The sequence below is a fragment of the Brachycentrus maculatus genome, unplaced genomic scaffold (genome assembly GCF_059751285.1).
Source record: "Brachycentrus maculatus isolate JH-2025_06_01 unplaced genomic scaffold, ASM5975128v1 h1tg000008l, whole genome shotgun sequence".
Classification (NCBI taxonomy): Eukaryota; Metazoa; Arthropoda; class Insecta; order Trichoptera; family Brachycentridae; genus Brachycentrus; species Brachycentrus maculatus.
In genome coordinates this window covers 173,945-201,812 of record NW_028280763.1, presented here as the reverse complement: position 1 = coordinate 201,812, position 27,868 = coordinate 173,945, and the positions used below count along the sequence as shown (strand labels likewise).

General features: G+C 30.2%; 1 protein-coding gene across 1 annotated transcript in view; it reads right to left on the bottom strand.

The window, feature by feature from the left end:
- Nucleotides 1–286: 286 nt before the first annotated feature.
- LOC148313562 (uncharacterized) overlaps nucleotides 287–27,868 on the bottom strand; it is a 57,373-nt gene continuing 29,791 nt past the window's right edge. Inside the window, exons 3-7 of the mRNA XM_088260923.1 lie at nucleotides 26,001–26,108; nucleotides 20,075–20,183; nucleotides 11,118–11,229; nucleotides 9,469–9,647; nucleotides 287–507 (exon numbers count right to left, since the gene is read on the bottom strand). Of these exons, the coding sequence (XP_088117049.1) occupies nucleotides 395–507; nucleotides 9,469–9,647; nucleotides 11,118–11,229; nucleotides 20,075–20,183; nucleotides 26,001–26,108 (621 nt within the window). The 3' untranslated portion in view covers nucleotides 287–394. The remainder of the gene's footprint in view (nucleotides 508–9,468; nucleotides 9,648–11,117; nucleotides 11,230–20,074; nucleotides 20,184–26,000; nucleotides 26,109–27,868) is intronic.

The following is a 27,868-nucleotide window of genomic DNA, read 5'->3' as shown; positions in this document are numbered from 1 at the left end:
TATGTTTTTTTAAAGAAATAATGCTAAATGCGATAACGTAGAAAACGTTGTAGTTTTAGTATATGTTGAGTATGTGGTAACATGACGTACACACCCCTATGGACAATTTACGTGATGGCTGTAAAATGGTGGTTCAATATTGATGGTGATATTGTATTTAAAACGTATTCAGTAAACCATTTTTATTATATCAGTAGTTTAAACAATGTCAATAAAATTGTACGTGATATTACATAAAAATTCATATGACTAGTACATTTTTAATACTATAGAAAACATCGTACCTATTATAAATCACAACATTTTATATAGCTTTATGAAAGTCCATGATCCTCCCTCAGTGAGATTTTATTTTGCAACAGATTACTTAACATAAGTTCCTCAATCATTAAGGTCAACTCAAGAAAGGAATGACTGAACTAAGAAGAGATACAATGTACATGGTGTTGAAGGATAATGAAGATCTCATATAATCCGAAGAACTTTGCATAGCCGCTGGGTTTTCACCTGAAACAAAAGACCAGGGTTAATTTGTTGCAAATAACGAACACTCTTGTCTCTCAGTTTGAAAAGGGTACTTAAATATGAGGGTTTAAGTAACAAAGGTATCCTTTTTATATCGTTAGTTGCGCTTCAAACATAACATAAAACTTTGTAACGAAACTCCACTAATGAGGACGAATTCAGATATGAAATGCAGGAAGATAAAATAAAATACACTGGAGTAAAGCTGGTTTACATGCAAAACAAAATAATACATTTTTATAATTGTACTACCATTTTTAGGTAGCTCGTTCGTAGTTTGGATTTTTCGTAGTATTAGAGTTCATTAAAAAGGATTTACGAGTACATTATTTGTCATTTGAAAATATAATAAGATTATTTGGAAAGTATAAATTTTAAATAATACATACATTCCATAGATAGGCAGAAAGAATAGAACGCCACATCAATGTGACTTTGCAAACAATCTTTACCTCTTTCACAAATTCCGATTGTTCCGATTGATAACATTCAAGTGTATAAAATGCAACCTGAAAATGACAATTTTAAGGGACAACCTGCAAAACTTTCATTTTTTATCTGCACATAGAATAGCAAGGATAGGAAAAGCGGATGTGAAAAATACGTCACAGAAACTCCCAGCCTAATTGGAAATAGATATATCTCGAATGTATATTGCAATTGTCAGGAATCGAACCCGCGGCGCCAGTTTTACAGCCAAGCATCTACTTAAATACATCATTGCGCCTGCCTATGATAAAATGAAAAAAAGTGTCATTAATCTTTAATTTACTAGTTTAAATTTTGGTCCAGATGGTGTCAATTGTCAATTCCAAATTCAACAGTTTGAAAAAATGGCATATTTTTTTTAAGTGGAAATGATACCCTGATCTAGTGGCTAAATTAAGCATGTCGTGTTAGGTGGAAGAAACACTATTTTCACATTATATTTTTATAAAAAAAAGACTTGAACTATCTACAGAAATAAGAAAAAGGTTCTATTACATTTGAAAATTGCAAAATTTTGAAATCGCGTAAAAAAGATCCGCATAAAAACAGACCCAAGTGTGTAAACCTAGTACACGCCAATTCATTGAATATATGTAAATTAATGAGAACGGTGCATTAATTTGCTTCCTGGTATCATGTGTATATATATGTGTGTGTATGTGAGTTTCATAACATAACTGCACGGCAATGTTTTATTTTAAATATATCTACGTAAGATGTACAACGTAAAATCTTGTAAAATATAACGGCACCAACCAACCTTACTCCATAAGACAGCGCGGAGACATTTTTCAGCTAAAGGCTGAAGCTCAAAATTGCCTTTTGCCAAAATGGGTCGAGACCCAGAGTCAGGCATATATTATGTACTTTTATGTAGGGTCTCGTATTATAGAATATATTAAATAATATTAATAAACCCACAGAGATTCCATACTCGACTCCGTGGAATTGCATTCCTGTTTCAGTACATAAAAAATCCTGAAAAATTCCCAATTTTCCTCCCCTTATTAAATAAATATTTGTTATTGACTTTGCAGGCTGAATACTGATTTTTTCCGTAGAGTTTTACTTGTTAATTTGACGGAGAAAGACGTTTGAAATTTAAAAAATGGTACCTTAAATTGAAAAGAACATTGAATTAATTTCAAAGTTCCATATTTATATTTTTGTGCTCTTTTAGGTTTTTCATTGCCTTAAAAGTACACAAACTTTTTTACAAACTAACCATCACGCCATTTTTAATACATTTTAAAATATATTTATTAGTTTACTTAGAAAATCCTCCTTGCCTATTATATAAGTATAAGGAGCATATTTAGTTTAACTAACTAACTATCCATCACGCCGCTTCTCCGGAGAGGTATGCAGAGAGAACGCCACACTAATCTGCCTTTGCACACAATCTTCACCTCTTCCATATACATACACGCTTCGACTCTTGACTGTCCCTGACGGATGACACTATATTCCAACTCTTGACCTGATCACTTTCAAGTATTTGAAATACTTGCCCATGTCATGTTTTCTTCAGTCTTTTTTTGCTTCTATTACCCACCACATTTGCCTCATAAATTTGTTTAACTGAATAAAATAGATAATTTGAAAAAAAAATGTTACAAAAAACATTAAATAATTTTTGAGTTTAGTAGTGTAGATATATGTATGTATGTTTGCATATATTATATGAAGCATATTTTAAACATTAATTTCTGAAAAAAAAAGAATTAATGTAGTGTTTTATATGATAAACATTGCTATTATTTTTTAACATCTCATCAAAGATGAAGAAGAATATGGAAGTCTGGGCATTTACGGGGCTGACGACCGTCATAGGCTGGTTTAAGTGATCACTTTACACACGTGTTACATTCACCAATTCTGCCCATTATTGACAACCACACTACTCAAATTCTCGGAAGTTCTATATATATGAAACAATTTAGAAACCTTGTTCTTGAATCACTAGAACTTCACTAGAGACATCTATTGGTGAGATGTAAATAAGCTTTTTTTTACCAAGCAGAAACTCTTATATTAGTATATGAGGTCCGAATCCTGGATTATAAAAATTATTTATTCTTCTTCATCTTTGATGAGATGTTAAAAAAATAATATGAAAATAACTCCTGTAATTGGAGATAATCCAGATTTTGTGAACAAGTATTTGGACATACTCAAAATGTTATAAACGTTGCTTAATAAACGTCCAATAAAAAAACCCATTTTATAATATCTCAAAGGAATTGAATATAATTTTTGTCAACTTTTGTGTGTATTATATTGTATAAACATATATTGATTGTAAAAAATTACTCACAGCTAAAGCTTTAATAAATTCAAACGTGTTTTCTTTTGGTGCTTTTATGAAGAAAAGATTCAATCATTTCCACAAGTTCGAGTTTCCGCAACTAAGGCCCCAAAAGGCTTTCGAGGAACAGCCGAATGTAAGAGATTTACCTTTACCACTATGCGGCAATTCCTGTCCAATTTCGCCACACTTCCGGACACTTTCATCCCCATTGACACAAGTCACCCCACTTTATCCTCGCCTACGCTTCCGAATAAATTTTGGTATTTTCAACTCACTTGCTGCAATACGTGCGGATTGAGAAAGGGTTAAGTTTACTACCCTCTTGTAGGCATGAATTATATTATGTACGTATTTTATATTTTTAAGCTAGTTTTCAGTTTGCGAGACTACCTGGGGTATGAACATATTAATGATATTATTTTTAAAATACAGTTTTATTATTATACATTTTTGTATTTAAGAGGAACGAACTAATATTTTGTAGGATATTGTGCAGAAAATCTGTTTTTTTTTTAATATTAAAATATTAATAAATATTTAAATAATTTTTTTCTATGTCCACTTTATTGTATTATAAACTTTGGTTTAATTTTGAAAACAGATAACGTTTTTTAACAGTTTTAGATAAATTAAGTGTTTTTAAGCGATTAAGATTTTTTAGGGCTACATCGTTAATGGAAACGATACATGTTTAAAGAATAAAGAAACGAGAGAAAATTTTTAAGAGATAAAACGGGGAAAAGCAACATATAACATCTGATGTAAGGAACATATGAGATTCAAGTTTTGTACTGACATTTCTTGGTGGAACTGCATTTTATGTAATTTATTTTAGAATATTCATTATCTAGTTATTATCATTAAACACATCAATTTAAAAGTTTTTGTTTTATTGTATGAACAAAAAAGATGTTTTAATAATTACACGCTTAATAAAAAAATGTTTTTATGTATTTCAAATCAAAAATTTAAATGACAAAATTCCGATGAAAACATTTATCTTAAATTTCAAAATAATTTATTTTTCGGTAATGGACCATTGCTTATTCCTTTGTCTGCAACTGCCTATCAACGCTAAAAAATCTATTTGAGATTCCTACCCACTTCCTGCAAATTGGCAAATATTAGATTTTTTCTAAAAATTATGTAGATTTTTTTCTTATTAATTAGTTTTGAAAAGAAGCTTTGTGCATTGAAACCGATCGATATTGCATTTAAGTTATAAGAAGATGTGAAGTTACTCTACACAATGTTATATTGTAAGTTACAAAGTCATTATATTTCACGTGAGATCCGAAGGAAAACCAATCCAATGTACGTAATTTGTTGTAGCAAATAACGTTTTTTGATAAGTTCGTAAATTATTTTCAGTCGCATTTAGAAGTAAGAGTGAAGTTTTAATGGGAAAACTCTGAAAGACTTTCAATAGTTTCAGGAAAAGCGTAAGCAACCCTGAAGTCTGAAGGCATTGGAGGCTTTTAAAGTAATATGTACTTTTATTTATGTGCAAGCTTGAATTTAATGGGACGAGCTTTAAGGCGTTGCATTCATTACATGTGACTATTTTAATATGAATAATATTACGTTAAGATTTTCTAAATAATTTAAAATGTGAAATTGTGTAGTTATATTTTTTATTGATATCTGTACCACTACTACTTACATTAGGCTGTTCCTACGGAGGAGTAATTAAAGAGGATGGAACGCTACACTACCTTTCTCAGACATACTCTTTTAGATATTCCTTTAAACATACATCTTGTCAAACATGTCTTCCAGTTAAGTAGACTTGATATGGAAATTTTAGGTTTTCATTGTAATTTGAAGTATTTCTTGTCCATTTTTCTATTTTTATTTGCAAAATTTTCTCGTCATTCATTTTCTTCACTAAACCACCTTAAATATTATCATGTTTCGATTTTCCTTTATTAGTTTTACATTTCTTTCTTCTATCTTCATTTTTAATTCTGTCAAACATAGATTTTTCCACACTTTTATCAAAGTTATCACATTTCAATTGGATAATTTCAGCTTTTATCGTTCTTCGTATTTCACATCCATCTATTCTTCCATCTATCGCACTACACATACGAACGTACGTGATACGCGTCGTTGTTTTCGAACAAAAATATTTTTAAAAAATTGTACCAAATTTGTGGATTTTTTTGGGAAAAAATTGGATGTTGAACCTTTGTTTAATACATATTTCAACATATTTGTGATAAGATCCCATATATCTTGACAAAGATAAAATACATTTTAATTTATGATAAATTTATTACATCATTAATTTCAAGTTTCCCATAAAATTTTATTCTCACGACGTAGTTTATATTGGAATATCAAAGATGATGGTTAGAAAATAAAGGTTGTTATAATTGTTTATATTAACAAAGAAAAATACAGTTCGAATTCTTTACAAAAAAGAGAATGAAATTTCGGTACCATCAATTAAAGATATCTTCGACTAACCTACGAATACCAAAATAAAATATTATATTGACGTTTTCATCTGCAAGTTACCCCCTTGAATTTAAGTTGCTAAGAAATAAATTATATATATAAATATATAAAAACCTTATCCGCACCCCAATGGTGCATAGGGCACTGCTTCATATGAACGCAGTGTTGTCTTGATCGTTTACACATGAAGGAAAGGTGATCAGCCCTCCGCTTCAGGTACCAGTCCAAGGTAATATTGAATAAATATTGTAGTGAAAAAATCACTTATATTTATTTAACCCCCCCTGGGAATCGAACCCGGGACCTCCAGAACAGTAGCCGAGCGTGCTGACCATTTCACTACGGAGGCGGACATAATATACTATTATGTTTTTTATATTTATTCTATGAGATAATGGATTATTCATACGACGGATGAAATATCAACCGAGATTCTTCGTCTCAGACTGAATGAATGAATTTACTTTACCTTAATGATGTTTTTTAATCATTACCTATTCCGAAACTACTCGTAAAAAGTTGATTTTTTTTATCATAAAAAATAACTGCTTACATTTGATTCAATTCTGTTAGGATTCTTTTTTTCAATATTTTCTGTTATATTATTCATGTGCATTTTTTTCAATACTTCTTTAGATGTAAGCTGCCTTTTGCATGATTTACGTATACGTAAAAAGTTCCCTTTATAAAAGCACTCACCTGAAACATTTTCGTTAAAAAGTACCTTCAAAATAAATTAACTATAGAATTTTATTATTTTTTCTTTCAAACATTAGGTTATTCACCCTACGAATGATATACATTCAGATTCATACTAATATATTATTGTTGTCTCAGCTTTATTCAAAACATTAATCGATTTTAAATCAGGTTCAGTGCTGCAGAACAGCGTTTATTATTTAATATAATTTTGTACTTAAGTTATACATATTTATATATAAACATATATTTATTATTATTTTTTTTAATGGACACTGTCTATCCTCACTAGGTATTTGGAAATACCTGTTCTGAGGTAGGCAGGGTATGCTTATTCTTTTTGTAATACAGCTTTATTTATATTTAAATGATAATATAAAGGTGGTAAGACTGAAATAATATGAAATAATAATTATAAATGAAAGAAGATGGATGTCTGAGCTTTTTAGGACTTACGACTCACCTGATAATTTTTTTTTCTTAATTCCGAAAGATGCAATTCTCAGTCAGCCGTATTTCAAATAACTACAAAGTATTTTCAAAGAAAAATAAATAATAAAAGCAAAAACTTATTACAAACAAAAATTTTAAGAGATGATTTGAGGAGATCAGCTCGCTCGTAATCTATTTATCTTATTAATCTTTTATATCTCTTGATATATATTATCAAAGATGTAAACAAAATTCAATGTTTGATAGAATGTTTTTTAATAGATTTATATTATCCACTGACACTTCGTGATGGAATTGCATTTTCAATTTATTATTAGATTAAAACCAATATTTTTGGCTTTTCTACTTTTTTTATTTGACCAGTGACCGGGTTTTGTCATTACCGACATCATCAGACTGGTGAGAGGCTATACAAATTGTTATGTTATACATAAATCATATCATATCATGGTTATCAACTCCTGCCTTCTTTTATATATAACATAACAATTTGTATAGCCTCTCACCAGTCTGATGATGTCGGTAAAAGAAGGCAGGAGTTGATAACCATGATATGATATGATTTATGTATAACATAACAATTTGTATAGCCTCTCACCAGTCTGATGATGTCGGTAACGACAAAACCCGGTCGCTGGTCAAATAAAAAAGTGCAAAAGTTAAAAATATTGGTTTTAATCAAATAATAAATTTGATAGAATGAATAAAAAATTGATATCTTATTATGTGCATTCTCCTTACTTATAACTAAACAATGTATTTTTATCCATTAGTATTTTCAGCAGTTAAAATTTGATTTGATTGTTTTTAAATGAAGATTTGATAATTTATTCAATACAAGAAATGTAGACCATTAAAACGAGAAATATCATATTAAACATCTCTGAAAAATACCAAACATCTCTCATAAATATAAGAAAAATAATTATTGCTGAAATTCTTTCAATTTTCTAGAATCGCTTTATTATCATAATATGCAAACGAGTCATTTTATGAAATGAAAAAGAAAATAAATCATTAATCAAAAGTCATATCAAAAGGGAAAAATGAGGAGTTTTGTATTTAAATATGTTTTTCCCTCAAGCCCGAATTGACAAACTGTCAATCCTCTTCAACTTCAAGAGTAGGGAAGTAATGACTGCTCGTTCTGAAGGAAAGATCCCAGGGGTGTGTTTCAGGGAAGGTTCTGTAATTTCAAATGTCTTGGGAGCATCTTGTTAAAGTAAAATAAAAAAGCTTTCATCTCAGTTCCCTAGAATTCAATTTCATTTCGTTTTAGACTTTTGAATATTCCAATTCAATTATCGTTTCTTTACCTAATGGATTTGCGTCACATTATTTTTCAAGGCACCCATCAAGACTTTTCGTGTGAAGATGGAAATAATTATTAGATAATTAAAAACAGCATTGAAAATAAACTGGTATTTCTAAGTAACGTAATAAACACCATTTTACAATTAAATGCCTAAAATTTCATTCCCAAATCTTTTACAAATATCTCTCGTATAATGCGAAAGATACTAGTAAATAACAATTCTTAGAAAATATCATGTTGGATAAAATTAACCCAATGAGACCCAATGAAAGGGGTTAGGTAAAAATAATAATATTTATTGACAATAAATAAAAAAATAGGCATTTCTGTATAAAACCACTAAAAGTAAAATTTTACCAAATACTTAACGCGGAGTAGTTCGTAACTGTATTACTAAGTTCTCATTTATTGATTTGGCATTAACTTTGTGGGATGACATGTTGATTATTAAAAATGAAACACTTGTGTGTTAGACCACTAATTAGGTTTTATTTCAATTCACACGACTAGTTTCGAAAACCACATGTTTTCATTTACATATCACATGATCACAAAAATTATTCAAGTATTGGTAGAGATGGGTGGGGTTATAACTAGAAGGAGGTCACAACTTGGTTTAATGGGAAAATAGACAATAATGGTGATGAATTTTGAAAAGCAAACTATTAATCAATCATCTTTTCATTAGTTTTTGTGATCAAAACATCTGTAGTTTTCAAAACAAGTCACGTAAATTAAAACTTAATTAGTGGTCTAGTAAAAATGTTTCATTTTAATGATATCGAAATGAGATTGAGGCAAGAGCAGATACTTCCAGAACAAAATTTCGACTTCGAACCTCCGAGATGAAGACTCTCTGATCCATAACCGGAAACACATTTTGAGACTGAGTAAGAAATACCAACATCCGGAGCATGTGTAAGACGGAGGATATCGTGAGGTGGGGACGACAACGAAGGCGATACTGGAATGAACATATGAACAGAATGTCAGAAGACAGACATCCACGTATTGCCCTTTAAGGTAACCCTGAAGGACGCAGACCTCCAGGCAGACCTCCGAAAATATGGAAAGACATTTGGGAGTCAACATCCCAAGAGCGACATGCGGAGGCACAAACAGATCCCTAGGATCTACAAAGAGAAGTAAAAGACGAGGAGAAGAAGAAGATTTCGAAATTTTATAAAATATTAAAATAAAACGTGCATCTCACCATTGAATATATGGACGTAAATACTGGCAGGCTGTGCGTTATTAGGGGTGCAGGAGTAGTTGCCCGCATGATGAGCGCTGGTGACTGGGATGGTCAAGGAACTCGTTCTGATGGAGAGGTCTGTGCTGACGTTTACGCCAAGGTCCATGTCGAAGTTCACCATGCGACTATTGTGGTACCTGAAAGAAAAATAATACGTATGATCACCAAGGAAAATATAATAATGAATACCAGGATAACAGAAATATGGAAGATCGAAGATGTCGTTAGGCGGAGAAGGCAACGAAGAATCATTTGTTTTTAAAAACACACAAGGATGTATCCACACGTGTTTCTTATTAGACTTATCTGTTGAAATGTAATTTGAACACTTTCATTCAATAATAACCTGCAAATTTAAGTCAAACTTGTTGCATAACATAGTTTAACAAATTGCTCACTCCTTTCAACAACGTCATAAATAAATAAAAAATCTTGATTTTTCAGGAGATCGTTTATTGAGTTTAAAAATATAATAAAATGTTTTAAAAAGAAATATCATTCCAGTTTTTTTAATTTTTTACTAAACAACAGATCTTTTAAGGTAAAACCTAAATGCTTTTTCTCCATATTTAGTTTATTTAAAAAAATTAAACAATACCTTTTCATCAAAATGCAAAAACAACACTTTTCGTCCTGAAGTTGGTAAATATAATGTTTAAAATATGTCGTTTTTGCTGGGATTTAGTACATTTTCTGGGCATTCCGAAAACATGCATCACTGGAAATTGACGATTTTTGATAAATACAAATGGTGATTTAAAGAAACATAAAGAAATTATATACATGTGAATTTTGACATTTTGAGTTATCACAAATATAGCTTACGTCCCGTCTTTGGATAGTAAGTGACCATTTTACACATGCAATACTAACAATCACCTATGTATAAATATCTAAAATATGTTTATTTATTAATTTTATTATTTTTCAGAAGTGCTTGACTGATCAACGTGTCTTCGCGTAATTTAAGAATAAAAAACACCGCTTCGATATAAGTATTTAATCCACAAGTAGGTGCAAAAGAGAGTTTATATAAATAACAGTCGTTATTGCACGTAACAATAAATTTTTCTTATATGTACTCCCATCTCTTATAGAAATGTAACTCGTTTTACGTTTCATTAACTGGAACCTTTATTTATGAAACCTCTATTTACTCGATGAAAGCGACTTCGATTAGAAATGGGTGCATGCGGGTCACAAAAGAGAGCTAAAGAGAAAGAAAGAAAGAGAAAGAGAAATATAGAGTAGAAAATAGGTCATTTCAACAGATTTTCTTAGGTTAGCCCTTAAAATATCAGTTAGTTTAGCAAAACCTTCAAATGGCGAAATATCTGTTATAAAAATCATACTGCACGAAAGGGTTTAATGCTCACCCTTAATAATGCTTTCAGCGGAAATCTGAATTTTCTTTCAATAATATACTTTATGGCATAAAACACAGCCATAATAGAGCTGAAAATATCTAACGTTATGTCTTTTGGACAATATTTCTAAGCCTACTGAAAGACCTTGCCCTCGACCAATACAATACTCATAGCACTAAATAAACAATAATATTTTACGAGAGGCTGTAAAATTTTATCACATATCGTTAAATATCTTACCAGAATATGTAGGACGGGGTTTCAGTGGCTTTCAAGACCACACACTGCAGTCTTAGCGTTGATCCGGGTTTCAAGTATTTTTCAGAAGGTCCTGAAATCTGAGCTTTGGCCTCTGAAAAAAAAGCATTATAATAAATATTTCTGATTTTCTGGTAACATACAACAAATCCTCTAATTAACATTAGTTACAATTTAATTTTAAATCGATTGAACACATATTAAAATTGCTTCATTGTAATGTTTGGATCAAATTTGCTAAACAAATGCTATTTGGGTCTCCATAGTAAAATAAATAAATAAAAGTAATGTGATTGTCAATCATCGTTTCCAATTTTATTTTAAATCGATTTTACATATCGTAGTTGTACAGGAGTAAGTGACCAACTTACGAAACGTAAAATCTACAACATTTTGAGTGTGTCCAAATGTTGACAAATCTGGATTATCTCGAATTAAAGGAGTTATTTTTTGACATTTTAACATAGATGAAGAATAATATGGAATAATGATTGAAGCACTACGTTTAGCAATTAACCATATTTTGAGTACCAGAGTTTGAGAAGTGTCGTTGTTAATTATGGGTAGAATTGGTGAATGTTGAATAGAGAATTGTGAACGTGTGCAAAATGAACACTTAAACAAGCCTATGACGTTCGTTAGCCTCGTAAATGCCCAGACTCCCTTAAATTTGCTGGGAAATGCTTAAATTTTCTCTAAATTCCTTGATTATTATTGGATTTGAATTTCTTTTTCACAAGGGTTTAGTTTTGAAAACTTTTACTGTACAAAGTAAAATATAACGATATTTTACAATACAGCTAATGAGATATTATATACCTGATTCATTCGTCGAATTCAAAAAATCAAAATTTCAAAGTGTTTCTGACGTTTATAAAAATTTAGTAGAATAATTTAATTTTGATATTCAGCGACAACTCAACTCTCCGTGGACCGTTTATTCTCGGTAACTCGGTGATATTGAGTTTCATACTAATTTGATTGCAAATAAAAATATGACGTCTTCATTATTATTCAATTTCTAAAGAAATGATTACGGAATAGTTCACAATTTTCTGATTCAAGATTTCTAGAACGTAGATTGAATTTAAAAAAATAATAATTCAGAATATTGTTGGAAATTTCATGATAAAATCTCGAAATACATAAGTAAATGTTATAAATTTGTCTGCCACCGTAGTGTAATGGTAAGCGTGTTTAACTACTATGCTGAAGGCCCTGGTGGCGGTGAAAATAAATTTAAGTGATTCTACACTCTAATATTTATTAAATATTACCCTGGACTGGTCCCTGGAGTGTAAATGTGATCAGCTTGCCTTTATGTAAGAAACGATCAAGATAACACTGCATCAAAACGATTCAGTTCGGATAAGGGTTAGAATTAAAAAGTAGAAGAAATACTGTGAATAATACGGTCAAACATTTGATTTTTGTTACTGTAAGCAGCTTTTTCACTGGTTACCGTGTTTATTTACCATATTGCAGGTCCCGGGTTCGATTATCAGGGAGGTAAAAATAAATTTACATTGGAACCTCGGATATCCAAACTAATCGGGTCTGTCACCTGTTCGGATTAGGAAAAGTTCGGATTAGCTGAGATTTTTTTTCAATTCAATCTTATATTACAAATTTGGCATTAATAACGATGAAGAAGAATATGGAATATTGGGTTTTTACTTAAATCCAACTCCCCACCCAAGTATCCACCCTTCTTTCTGAACCTAATTCTAGAATTGCAGGTTTAATTTCTAAAATGATAAAGCTAAACGCATTAAAACCATGCAATTTTGTATAAATTGTTATTATTGTTATCATTTATAATTGTTATCATTTTCTATTATTATTTTGTTTGTAAATAAAAATAATACTTGACACTGGCAGAAACCTCCTCTCACCGGGTAACTGCCAAATAAATATTAATAATCAAAAATAAATAAATATTAATAATCACCCAGATTCGGGAACAAGGATTCGGACCCACTACTTTTTTTAATTATTGCAAAAACTTGGAGGTATGCATCACTGTGGTTCATGGTGTGTTCGAACATTTTATAAAATATCGAATGCAAATATTCCTAAACGTTTTTTTTCCGTTCTTTGTACTCACGAACGGAATATAACATTATTTGAAACATCGCGCTATAAAAATGCGGCATGTCAAGAAAAAAATGTGATAAAGGGATATTTTTTCACACAAGGCATCTACAATTTATGGCAGTTTAAGTATAGTTTACGGGCTGCAATAAAAGGGAGTACGTGGAAATACCAACCCCTCAATCCAAAGTTAAATTTATTTCCAAAAATGATATTCATTTCACACATGTACGTTTACATAAATCTAAGGGATGGATTTATTTTAAATTTAAATGTTACTTAATTTTTTTGAAAATATGTAAAGCAATCAATTAAGACTCACCCATAGAAAATAACCAACTAAATTTGACTTCGAGTCCACTTTAAAAAATGTAATCCCATATGATTGATTTGTCTTCTCTCTCTCTTTCAAAATTTTGTTTTTATACAAATCGCTCACTCCTTTCAAGAATGTCATAAATCAAAAATCGTCAATTTTCAGATGTGCACGTTTTCTGAATGCCCATAAAATGTACTATATCCCAGCAAAAGAGGCATATTTTTAACTTAATATTTACCCGCTACAGGGCAGAAAGTGTTGTTTTTCCATTTTGAAGAAAAGGTATTGTTCAATTATTTTTTTCAAATATACCTAATATTTTTCAAATGGAGAAAAAACATTCAGGTTGAACCTAAAAAGATCTGTTCCGCAGTAAAAAGTTCAATAAATGGCTTGATATTTATTTTTGATACATTGTATTATATTTATAAACTTTAAAAACGATCTCCTGAAAAATCAAGTTTTTTTATTTATGACGTTCTTGAAAGGAGTGAGCGAAATGTCAAATCGTAATAATTTTATTTTAATGACCTGATGACGGAATGATTTTCCGAAACCGGTAGTCATGAATAAGTGTTCATAAAAGTGGTATTATACACGGTGAACAATCGAAGATAATGAGAGTATTTTTAATTTTACTTGTTAAACACCACTTTATAGTCCGCCTCCGTAATATAACGGTAAGCGTCTTTAGCTACCTTGCTGAAGTTCCCGAGTTCAATTTCCAGGGGAGTCAAAATAAATACGGGTTATTTTAACTCTCATATTAACTGACTATCGCCCTCGACTGGTACATGAAGCGCAGGGCTGATCACCTTACTTTCATGCAATTAACGATCAAGATAACACTGCGTCGCTACGATGCAGTACCCTATTTACCATAGGGTGCAGATAAAGGTAAAAAAAACACCTTTTCTTACAATCTTTTTTTTTTAAGTAATAACCTGCTAAGCGTTTTAGATGTTTTTCTGCAGGTAGGATAGTAAGGATAGGGAAAGTAAATGTGTAAAATACATTTATTGAGACAATGGTGTGCAAATGGCCAGACGTCCATATTCTTCATATTTTTCATCAATTGTATGTTTCAATGATTAAAGAAAACACTTCGTTTTTTACCACTTGAGTTTTATTATAGACTACATGTTTCAGAAGTTAAACTTCCATCATTCAGGTCTGTATAGTAACTGAAACATGTAGTCTATAATAAAACTCAAGTGGTTAAAAACGAAGTGTTTTCTTTAATCATTGTAACATGTCTTACCACAAAGTTAATGCCGAAACAATAAATAAAATATTGTATGTTTAGTAGCAATAGAAGACGTTTGAATTATTTCTAGGATTTCAAGGTTATTGCTTTCACTACGTATAAAAAAGTCGTCACTTGACTAAATTAAGAATTAAATCGAAGTAAGACTTAATCACGAGATGCATTAAAATATATTCCCTTAATGTCGCTCCTAAGTTTTCCGATTCTCAGTGTTTCACAGGCTTCGAACTTCATCGATTCAAATTAGGTAAGCTTAATTAAGCAAAAGCTTAGATAGAGTTTGCCAAATCATCACTACTCCCTGAAAGTAAGATGAATGCGATCGAATTTTCGTTAAATTGTGAGCGGGCATGAGTGATTTATTTCGTCTCTTAATTAATTGATGAATAATTTTATTTTTATTACATCAAGCACTTTATTTCAAATTACAAATTAAAATTAGAGTAACAACGTTTTGAGTGTGTCCAAATACTTGTTCACAAAATCTGGATTATCTCCAATTACAGGAGTTATTTCATATTATGTTTTGACATCTCATCAAAGATGAAGAAGAATATGGAAGTCTGGGCATTTGCGGGGCTTACGACCGTCATAGGCTGGTTTGAGTGATCACTTTACACACGTGTAACATTCACCAACTCTACCCATTATTGACAACCACACTACTCAAATTCTTGGAAGTTCTATATATATGAACCAATTTAGAAACCTTGTTCATGAATCACTAGAACTTCACTAGAGACATCTATTGGTGAGATGTAAAGAAGCTTTTTATTAAGCAGAAACTCTTATATTAGTATGTGAGATCCGAATCCTGGATTATAATCACACACATGAGAAACGCCAGAAAATACCATTTTCATTTTTATTATTAAGCTTATAATTTGACCAGATAATTTATTTACAACATTTTGAGTGTGTCCAAATACTTGTTCACAAAATCTGGATTATCTCCAATTACAGGAGTTATTTTCATATTATTTTTTGACATCTCATCAAAGATGAAGAAGAATATGGAAGTCTGGGCATTTACGGGGCTTACGACCGTCATAGGCTGGTTTAAGTGATCACTTTACACACGTGTAACATTCACCAATTCTACCCATTATTGACAACCACACTACTCAAATTCTTGGAAGTTCTATATATATGAACCAATTTAGAAACCTTGTTCTTGGATCACTAGAACTTCACTAGAGACATCTATTGGTGAGATGTAAAGAAGCTTTTTACTAAACAGAAACTTTTATATTAGTATGTGAGGTCACATACTAATATATCTCACCAATAAATGTCTCTTGTGAAGTTCTAGTGATTCAAGAACAAGGTTTTTAAATTGGTTCATTTATATATAGAACTTCCAAGAATTTGAGTAGTGTGGTTGTCAATAATGGGTAGAATTGGTGAATGTTACTCGTGTGTAAAGAGATCACTTAAACCAGCCTATGACGGTCGTCAGCCCCCTAAATGCCCAGACTTCCATATTCTTCTTCATCTTTGATGAGATGTCAAAAAAAAAATAATTAGAGTTGATGGTCCCAAGAGTTAGAAATAAATATGGGAGTAGAAAACTTCAATATATAGTTCCGAGCATTTTTTATTTGCTACCGATGGGAGTAAGAGGTCAAAATAAAATATGGAACAAAGGCAAAATAAAGTATTGGGTAAATGATCAAGAGTTTATACTATGAAAATTGTGAAACAATTTTAGTTTTTCCTATTATTTTTTGATTCGGCATTAACTTTGTGGAATGACATGATTATTTAATTAAAATTAAACACTTGAATAATCCACTTATCGAGTTTTATTTTATTTCCGACTAGTTTCGAAAACGACAATTGTTTTCATCTTCAGGTACAAATTAAAACTAACGAATAAAAATATATTTAGGTGTATATATAGGTTAATAAATATAGGTAGGGGGGTTAAGGAACAACATTTTTTGTAAAAGGAAACATTGATAATAATGGTGACGTATTTTGAAACAGTATATTATTAATTATTGTTTTATCTGAATTAAATTTTTATGTATTTCTAGATTTTCTAAATTATTCATGACTTGACCTTTATTTGTAACAAAGTGTAATAATTTAAGTGTATGAGAGTCAAATGAGTGGTTAGTTTCCATGATATGATTTGCGAATTCCGAAAAATAATTACTGATTAGTCCACGACGATGTTCTCTAATTCTAATTCTTAGACTTCTCGCAGTTTGTCCAGTAAATTTTGTATCGCAGTCACCGCAAGAAATTTCATAAATACCGCTTCTATCTAATATGTTTACTTTTGATTTTGAGTTTCCAAGAATTTGACCCAAGTTGTTTCTTGTATAAAACGCAGGTTGAATAATTAAGTTATTAATTAATTTTTCCTTTTTTTCTTACTTTTATTATGTGTATGTTATGATTAAATAGTTAATAATGATAACAATGAAAAAAACTTATGTAAAAAGAACTCCACCGACAAGCCACATAAGCTGGTTGGCTTGGCTAGGTAGGTCTATCCAATTGAAACAAAAGTTTATATGACATGCAATCAAATACGCCATGGCCGTATAATGCAACCTTTTAGTATAAAACGCAAGATTATTTTATTCAAAACATTTTTCAGTGTCCAAATACTTGTTTGATATCTAACGATAAAGAAAAATATGGAAATCTAAGAATGATGTCTGAGAATCTAAGAATATGAAAATCTAAGAATTTGTCCGCCTCCGTAGTGTAATGGTCAGCACGCTCGGCTTCCGTTCTGGAGGTCCAGGGTTCAATTCCTAAGGGGGGTAAAATAAAAAGAAGTAATTTTTTCACTGTAATATTTATTCAATATTACCCCGGACTGGTACCTGAAGCGGAGGGCTGATTACCTTTCCTTCATGTGTAAAAGATCAAGATAACACTGCGTTTATTTAACGCAGTGCCCTATGCACCATTCGGGTGCGGATAAGGGCTTAAAGAAAAAAAAGAATGAAGATGATATATTTAGACTTGTAAATACCCAGTCTTCCAAATTTTATTATATCTATGTTGTGACATCCATATAAAAAAACTATTAAATATTCTTATACAAAAATGAGTACTCTTATATTCGAGTTTATTTTATTTTCCGACGCACATAAGAAATGTCGGTTTTTATAACATTCGCGACACTTTATTTTTGGATTGTAAAATATTACGGAGGGATAAACCATCATCTCCCGAATATTCCTTCATTTCAAATGAAATTTCTCATATAAAATATTACCCATTTAGATGTCCTATGCCTTAAAAACCCAAGACTGTTGAAATAAAAATGTTATTTTTAGAAGTAAGAAAATATTATGTAATTTATTTTTTATTTTTCTTCTTCAAATTGATCTTCTCCTTCTTCGTCAGAATGATTAAACGCAAATATCGTGTTACAATCACTAAAAAGTAATTTTGACACTTTCGATATAATAGCGGATAAATAAAAATAAAAATTCAATTCAATTCAATTCAAACCCTAATCTGAACCCCAATGGTGCTAAGGGCACTGCATTTTATAAACACAGTGTTATCTTGATCGTTAACATATGAAGGAAAGGTGATCAGCCCCCCGCTTCAGGTACCAGTCCAGGGTATTATCCTAACTGTCCACAAATCCTGCTCTTTTAGTTTTTCCTCTACCTCCTTCCTTAAACTCCTATTTTCCTATGCCCTCCTTATTATCATCTTTTGTAATTTATGTTTTTTATATCTTAATTTGTAATTATGTTTTTTTTAATGTTCAAGTACTATCTACCCTCTGATTGCAAACAGCTTTATATGGTATCAAACGTTTTGATCAATATCAATAGTCTGTTTTTTGTTGGTTGGAAGATTTTGCTTTTTAGCAATAAGCCTACCGATGTACTTATTTATATTTTTTGCATGAAGTTAAAATAAATAGATAAATAAATAAATATTGAGTAAATATTAGAGTGAAAATATCACTTATATTTATTTGATCACCCCTGGGAATCGAACCCGGGACGGGTTTCAGAACGGTAGCCGAGCGTGCGGACCATTACACAACGGAGGGAAAAAAAACTAGAATATTAATAGTTAATATAAAGGTTTAATAAAGAAAGGTGTATTGAGATGGTTTGGGTATGTGAATCGAATGAGAGAAAAAAGATAGTAAAACAAAGTTTCGAATGTGTTTGGTGAAATAAGTAGAGGAAGACCGAGAAAAAATTGTTTGATCGAGTATTTCAAATACTGAAAGTGGTCAGGTAAGGAGTCGGAATAATCGTTGTGAATGTATGAGGAGATGCATAAATTGTTGTTCTAGTCTCTCTGCCTACTCCTGTAGAATGCGGCCAGATGGTTCGTTAGTTAGTGAGTAAGTTAAAAGTAAATATTATGTTTTGACATCTTAACAAAGATGAAGAAAAAATATGAATGTCCAGGCTTACGACGTATCATAAACTGGTTTAAGTGATCCCTTTACACACGTGTAATATTTACCATTGTACATATGATTGATAACCATACTAATCAAATTTTAGAAGTCAAACATATATTATCCATCTCATGGCGTTCCGAAATTGAGTTGAAAACTGCTATCTTTTATTGGTTTAGAAAACTTTTTTTTAGTAGAGACCATTTTCTTTGTTTGCAAAATCCGAACCTGCACTATTTTACATACTGGAAAACACCTGAAAACCTGATTTTATTATGACAAAAGCCATGTTAACGCCTGGACTTACATATTCTTCTTCATCAATGTTAAGATGTCAAAAAATGAAACTGAAATCTTGAAAATATCTTACATATAAATGTATAAAATGTCTGCTTCATTTACACGTGAATCGAGAAAAAACTCACAAGATAAAAAACAATTATAAGTAAAATAAATTAAATCACTCACAAAAATAAACAATAAATAATAAGAGTTAGTCCCTCTCCAAGCACAAGAGCTTAGTATTTTAATTGGAGAGAATTAATTTTAAGATCGTCAAAAGCACAAACGTCTAGCACATTAATTAAATTATTTAAAAAAATATTGTTTCTGTATTAAATAAATAAAAACATGAAAATGTTGGTAACTCCGTCTACGCATAGAATGGTAGTTGGTTTACAAATCACCAACGTTCTTCATGGCATGTCTTTGTTCTCAAAATAAGATCGTTAATTTCCTAGCGAGGTCTTTTTGCGGAAAGTGGAACGTTTTCGAGATTTGGAAACGAAATAATTTGTTTTCGGAGCAAGACGTTACCTAAAACAATGTAGTTGTCTCAACAATGGGATAGTACTTACCGACAACATTGAGTTGTATAAATATACTTGTGGGGGGATGAGATGACACCTGACACTCGTATAAACCAGCATCCCTTCTCTGGACGAATTTTATCTGAAGGGTCCAATCCTGAAAAGAAGATATTGTTTCAGGAAAAATATATTATATCCCATTTAATAAAACACCTTTTGTTTATTTTAATAAATATATCATGGAAAGTGTTTTCCGTTGCTGTCTTTCTACGGTTTTATTACTAAGTGTTGACTTCGATTTCTCTTTGTTATAAAAAATAGCGTTTTTAAAGTTTTTTTACGTTATATTCTAATATCGTACTTAATAAAGTATAATTTTTCTTTGCAACATGTGATTTATATTTTCTGTTTTCAAAGTACTCGTATGTATATACTCCATGGTTTCATTTCAAAAAACGTAAAATATAACAACAAGTGTTATGTAAAAAATATTATTATTTAAATGATATTTTTTAAAGCATAATAAATATACCCTGAAAAGTGTTTTCCGTTAAATGTATACGGGTTTTTAAATAAATGTATACTTAAAAAAAAAATTATGTAAATGATTTCTCTTTGTTTGAAAACACACATTTTGTACATTTTTTGACATTACATTTTTATAAGTGGGAATCATTTTTGAATAAACAAGTAAAAAAAACAAGGGGAAGAGTCCATGTTATAAATACTTAGAAGTTTAAGGAAAATCTATTTCAAAATTACTTAAAAAACACAATGTTATTGTTTTGTATCTAGTAAATAAATTTAATTAAAACTGTTTCCAAAAATTAAACATATAACTTATGATTAAATGAAAAATTTTAATCGTAAATAAAATAAAATTTTAAAAACATTTCTGCACTTCTAGTTTCTATCCAAACAATACAATAATTGAATACCAAAATGGATTCAGTACGTTATACATATCCTTAACGAAATTCGACGAAAACATGTAATTTGCTATGAAACTTTGTGTGATGCTGGTATAGAAATACAGAGTGACTCAAAAGTTCCCGAACTATCTACAGGGTCCGCTCCTAACGAACAAACATTAGGAAACTGCACTATTCCTGCATCAGTATTTAGTTAAGGGATAGTTTGAATGCAACTCGACCAGGGAAAATCTAGCAATTTGGTATGCAAATAACAAAAACGTTTAAAATTACGTACTAATTAATGCATTTCCCTAATGGATTTGAAAATCCTTTAATTAACCTGAAACTAAAGTGAAAATAAAAAAAATAGTCCATTAAACATTTCGTAAAATCCTCAGATATTTTTATTTATCAAAAATTTTTTAAAATAGATTTTACTTGGGAAATACCACTTTCTTTAGAAAACTATAGTGACACGTGTTTTGATGCATTTTGCATTATTATAAAATACTGTCTGTGAAGCTTTGTCTAAATTTTGGAGTTAAGTTCATAGGACGATGAGAATGGTGAGTGGGTAGAAGCTGTTTTTTTAAATCATGCATAAAAGGTGGGAGGCTATAGTATTTTTTTAAATAAAATTAATTACAATAAAAGTTCAAATTATGTTTTTATACTTACTTTTACATGATGAATTTTTGTTTTAAAACGTTGATGTTTATGATGAAAGACCTCAAATTAAGAATTCCAAAGGTATAATTTTAAAATAAAGACTAACCTTGTTGTAACACGGTGTTTGATAATAAAGCTGAATGTATTAGATGATATGTCATTTTAGATTTTAATAACGAAAAGTGGAAAGTGAAGTTTAAATTAAAAATGGATAGATGTCACAAACTGACTGTAGAATAATTAAATGAAATTATTTAAATTAAATTAAATTAACGACGGTTCGACGTTTTACTCAATTAAAAAAAAAATATAAACGTTGATTTTTCCATATATATACTCTTCAATAAAAAATGATTAAAAAATAATTTAATAAAGTCAAGCAGTAATTTATCTAAAAATTACCATAAATATATTTAAATGCATCTTATGAATCAAGAATTTAAAGTTATATTTGACGATGATTTTGTCTCGTATTTACGCACGCAAACACACATAAATTTTATTTTAATAAATGTATTTATACATTAAATTCATATATTATAAAATAGCGGACTATAAATATGATATTATTTAAGCTTTTACTGTAAAAATATACTTTTTCATAACAATAAAACATTCAAAATATTCAAAACTTTCAAAATTGTAGTAAACATACATTTATACAAGCCGTTCTATGATACCATGCTGTTTACGATAAAAATCACGAACAAATAAATTACCGTGGAAATTCAAATCGCACACCGTAGTTTTTCATTTCTGAAAATGTATCCTCCAACCGTGAATCGCGTACAGCAATGCGCGCTTAATTTTAATTGTTCCGGATTGAATTTAATAAAGGTCTAAAAGCACGAGCAACGCGGTTCTTTACTTAGTTGGAAGCAAAAACAGAATAATTCAATTTGCAATGGATGTAGTACGCCCAGCGATAATCTATGACTTGTAGTTTATGGCAATTTGTATTACTTTGCTACCCTATTACATTTATCATTAACATTATTTTTTTAAATCTCAACAAAGATGAAGAAGAGTATGCAAGTCTGGACTTTCACAAGGCTCACTCACTTATCACTTTACACAAGTGTTACATCCACCAATTCTACCCATGATTGACAACCACACTACATAAATTCTTTTAACTTCTATAATATGTATATATCGTAGTCGTAAAGGAAAAAGTGACTAACTACCAAAACGTAAAATGTTCAGGAGGGCCATTTAAGTCAACTTTGCTTGGCAACAAAATAAACATCAATGCAGTAAGTCATTTTTACCAAGTCAATATATTATACTTCCAAGATTAAAATCATTTGGGATATTTTCAGGGCAATATTAAGCTAGGAAGATATCAAATAGTCAATGATCACGTTTTTGTAAAAACATGTACTTGGTCACTTTTTCCTGTATGACTACGATAAATTAATTAAACTCGAAACACAGTGTGCGAGAATCCACTTGCAATATCAATGGTTGAATGAGGAAAGCTTTATTTAAGTAGAAATTCTTTCGTTTGTATGTAAGGTCCGAATCCAGGATTTTATTCACATACATACTTAAGAAATGCAAGAAATCATTTTCAATTAATATTTAAGTTTTTAATTTGACAGTAAATTTATTCATTACTTGGTATATTTATGATTTAGAATAATTCAATTTGCAATGGATGTAGCAAGTACGCCCCACGTTAATTTACGGCTTGTAGTTTCGGGGAATTTGTATAACTTTGCACCCTATTACATTTATCATTTGCCACCATTACGGGCTAGTGCACTTTTCCTAATTTCTCTAATGGTTTTTCGGAAATGTTCAGGAGCGAAAATATACGGAAAAGATTGCTTCTGATGGATTTTGTCATGACCGAATCTTTAATGGGAATGTCTCTATTACAACCTGCAAAGCATAATGAATTGGATTTTACTGATTGAAATGTAAAAATAAAATAACTGTTAAATTTTTCTGATTATTTATGTAAGGCTGACTTAAATGAAAACTCATATAGAAACATTAATAAAAATGTCTGAATTACAACTTTCAAAGCATAATGAATTGGATTTAACTGATTGAAATGTAAAAATAAAACACTTGTACAGTATTAAATTCTTTAGATTATTTATATAAGGCTGACTAAAATGAAAACTCATATAGAAACATTCATAAAAATGTCTAAATTACAACTTTCACAGCATAACGGATTGAACTTTATTGAATGAAATGTAAAAATAAAACACTTGTAAAGTATTACACTCTTCAGATTATTTATGTAAAGCTGACTAAAATGAAAACTCATATAGAAACATTCATAAAAATGTCTAAATTACAACTTTCACAGCATAACGGATTGAACTTTATTGAATGAAATGTAAAAATAAAACACTTGTTAAGTATTACATTCTTCAGATTATTTATGTAAGGCTGACTCAAATGAAAACTCATGCCAAAATATTCATGGGTTTTTCTCTATTACAATTTGGAAAGCATAATAAACTGTATTATATTGATTGAAATGTGAAAAGAAAACACTTGTATCATATTACTTTTTTGAGATTATTTATGTAAGCACGTCTAGTTTAAAGAAATACAAATATTCTCATCAATAGGTAAAAATACGAACCCTTTGTATTTTTACCTCTATTTCATCGTTGTGACAATTTTTTTAGGCAATCGGTGAATATTTTGAAAAGAATTAGAAAAATATTTATGTTTTTTCTCGCTCAACACGACTGTCTCTTAAAATCCATCGTGATGAATTGAGCCACATTTTCAAATACTTTTTGATGCGGAGTAATGTGAAATGCATCGAAACACGTGTCAAGATGGTTTTCAAGAAAAAAAGTGGTATTCACCATGTATATATTAAATTAAAAATGAAAAGATATAATACCAAAAAGTGTCTTTTGAATTAAATAATGAAAGTTTTATCTTTTAAAATATGGATTATTTAAAGTCTTTAAGGTCTTAATATAAGGTTGTATTTTTTTACTTACATTCTATTTTTTTCTTACTCAGTGGTGCATTTATGGCAAATATGACAATACATTTGTATTTTTAATTTAAATTTTATCGTTTATTATTTTTCAAACGGAGTTTAAAAATGATGCAAGGTGCATCGAAACACGCGTCACAATAGATTTTGAGAAGAATGGTATTTACTCAGTGAAACTTAAATTAAAATAATATTTTTTTAGCTACTATTTGTACACTACAATCACATCACTATTACTCCCGTAGGGGAGTAACAATGATGTAAGAGGAACGAAAAATGCCTTGCACGTCTGCCCAGACACTTCTAGCTTCTGCAATTCTCTACGCCCTACGGCTATAGAGAACCAATGGGGCGATTTTTTCTTTTTTCGAAGCAACTATACATGAAATATTTTGCCATGAATGCTAGTCAATATAACAATCAATACTTCCGCAATCACATTTTTTTATATGTTAATCAAACAGAAGCCATGATTGCATTAAGTATATATCTAAATAAAATAAAAATTGTTGATTAGTTCACAAACTCAAATTATTCAGTGATTGCTTTAAATTTTAACATAGCGTTACATTTAAAACCATAATTGTTTTTATAATTACCTTAGATTAAAAATGTAAAATATATGAATAATAACTACAGGGACTGGCGTGTGGTTAATTTTTTTGCAAAACGACATCTTTAAAAGTTAGATAAACAAAACTACTATTTTGTTATTAATTATACTAAAGCTAAATTATTTTAAATGTGCAATGTGATTTTTTTTGAATTTATAAAGAAAAGGTTAAAAATTAAACAAATGAATTGTAAGCCTTCATACATTTTAGAAATATTTAGGAAATTCCTGCAATAGATGGATGTCTGAGGAACTTACAAGGTCTTACGACCTGACATTCAGTTGTGTAATTATCATAAGTGTGATAGTATATTTTTAATTATATTAAGGAAAACTACACCCAATTCTAAAAAAAGGTAAACATAAATAAGTAGTAAAAAATGCTTAGAAAAACAATTGGTAACTTGAAGTTTCTTTTGCATAAAACTAAGTGCAATGTCCAAAATAGTAAAAATAGTAAATAAGAAATATATATACAAAAATAAAGAATGCAAAAATATATTTGTATAAATAATAAAAAGTTTTTTCAATAGACCAGCTTCAAAATGTTTAAATGATAATTTGATAATTGAGGTTGTGGCACCTCTTAAATCTGGAATCGTTTTTTTTTGTGTACTAATATTTCACATATACGGGTTTTTTTATCTGTATATCACAAAGTCAATATGTGGTACTATCTATCCATTTTTAATTTAAGTTTTACTTCAATAGTGGTATTTACCAAGCAAAACTTAAATTAAAAAGTCAATAATCTTCTGAAACAAGATAAGTATATAAAGTCTAAGTATTTCCAAATACCTCTGTATGCTGCAAGTGTATTATTTGATATCTCTGATCTGCGTTGTACGTAGACACTCCCACTGTAATCAGATGTCTATCCTTCTCTTTCCTTCTTATCCAGGAGACCTGTAAAACAAAACGGAAGGGTGAAACAAAACAAGGCAAGATAAACAGGATAATCCCGGCTTCAACTTTCTCCTCGATACCGATGCTTTTGCCTTTAAACTTGAAGCTCGACCCGACGAGTCTCGGGCTGTGTCGTCTTGTACAATGTTGGAGGAATACGCGCTGGGATTAATTCTCAAATAAAACATGTGATACATAAGTTTAAAAAAATATGCTTTTGTGATATCGCTCACTCCTTTCTACAACCTCATATATCAAAAATCGACCATTTTCAGTTGTGGATGTTTTCGGAATGCCCAAAAAATGTATTATATCCCAGGAAAAGCAGTATATTTTAAACTTAATATTTACCCGCTACAGGCAGAAAGTGTTGTTTTTGCATTTTAAAGAAAATGTATTGTTTAATTATTTTTTTCAAATTAATAAATATTTTTCAAATGGAAAAAAAAACCTTCAGGTTAAACCTAAAAAGATCTGTTGTACAGTAAAAAGTTCTATTAGTGGCTTTATATTTATTTCGAATACATTTCATTATATTCTAAAACATTAAAATGATCTCCTGAAAAATCAAGTTTTTCGATATATGACGTAGTTGAAAGGTGTGAGCGATATATTAAGAAAGATTATATTGAATTTAGAAGTCCGGGCATTTACAGGGCTTACGACTTATTTAATTGGTCTTCCTCTTGATGACTGTCTAGGAAGATCCATGGCGATTGCCTAGTTCACAATATGTTAAGGTTCTCTGCGTCCTACGTGCCCATACCACCTCAATTGATTTTCTCCTTCCTTACTATTAATGTCTGTTACACCCAGGCTTCCACGAATGCGATACCACATTTTTAAACAACGTACCCATAATGAATATTGTCTTTTGCTATTTAAGTATTTTGAAGTTATTACATACATAAGTCTTATATATGATATTCCCGATGAGTAATTTCCATAAATGGTTTAAGTACATGGGATTTAAGGTTAAATAAATTAAATCGCAAACAAGAAATTAATTTTTTTTTAACAAAACTAACACAGAGTGAAATATAAAATATAAAACTATAAAAGGGTAAAGTAAATAGGCATATTAAAAACATAAGATAAAATGAAACAAATGAGAAAAAATAACAGATCACTAACACAAGTATCTTTCCATAAAGTATTTTTTAAGTAGTAGGAAAAACAGAAAAAGGACGACTGAAAAAGACTTGGAACGATCAGATAAATCAGAACCTAAAATCTGGCGATGTCAAAAGTCTGCGCAATCGGAGGGCACGTATGACTAGATGTATGGATGTAAAAGAGGCGAGGAGTGTATGTCAGGACAGAAGAGTGTGGCCTTCCATCCTTTCTGCCTACCCCGGGGAAACGGTGTGATGGTAATATTAATAGTAGTAAGTATTTTTTCAGTTCATTTGTTTTGAATCATTATTTTGGTTCTATTTTATGTCTGGTAGCTGGTTAATTTGGGTATTGTATGGACCTTACTCCGAACATAGTTGTGTTTGGAGTAAGGTCCATAGTTGTGTATTTTATTTTGTCCTCGTGCATTATAACGATGAATTTCTCTGTTAAAAAATCGGTTTGGTGTTGCTGTGAGTTGTTATAAACATTATTTGAAGTATTTTATTTATAATTTAATACGTTGGAAGAATGTCAAAAGGTATTTATTATATTAGTGCTCAAATAAATATCTTTTACATGAGTGGTGTATGATATACGAAATTTATTGTTTACAGCTCTATTTTGTAAAGCTTGTATTTTAG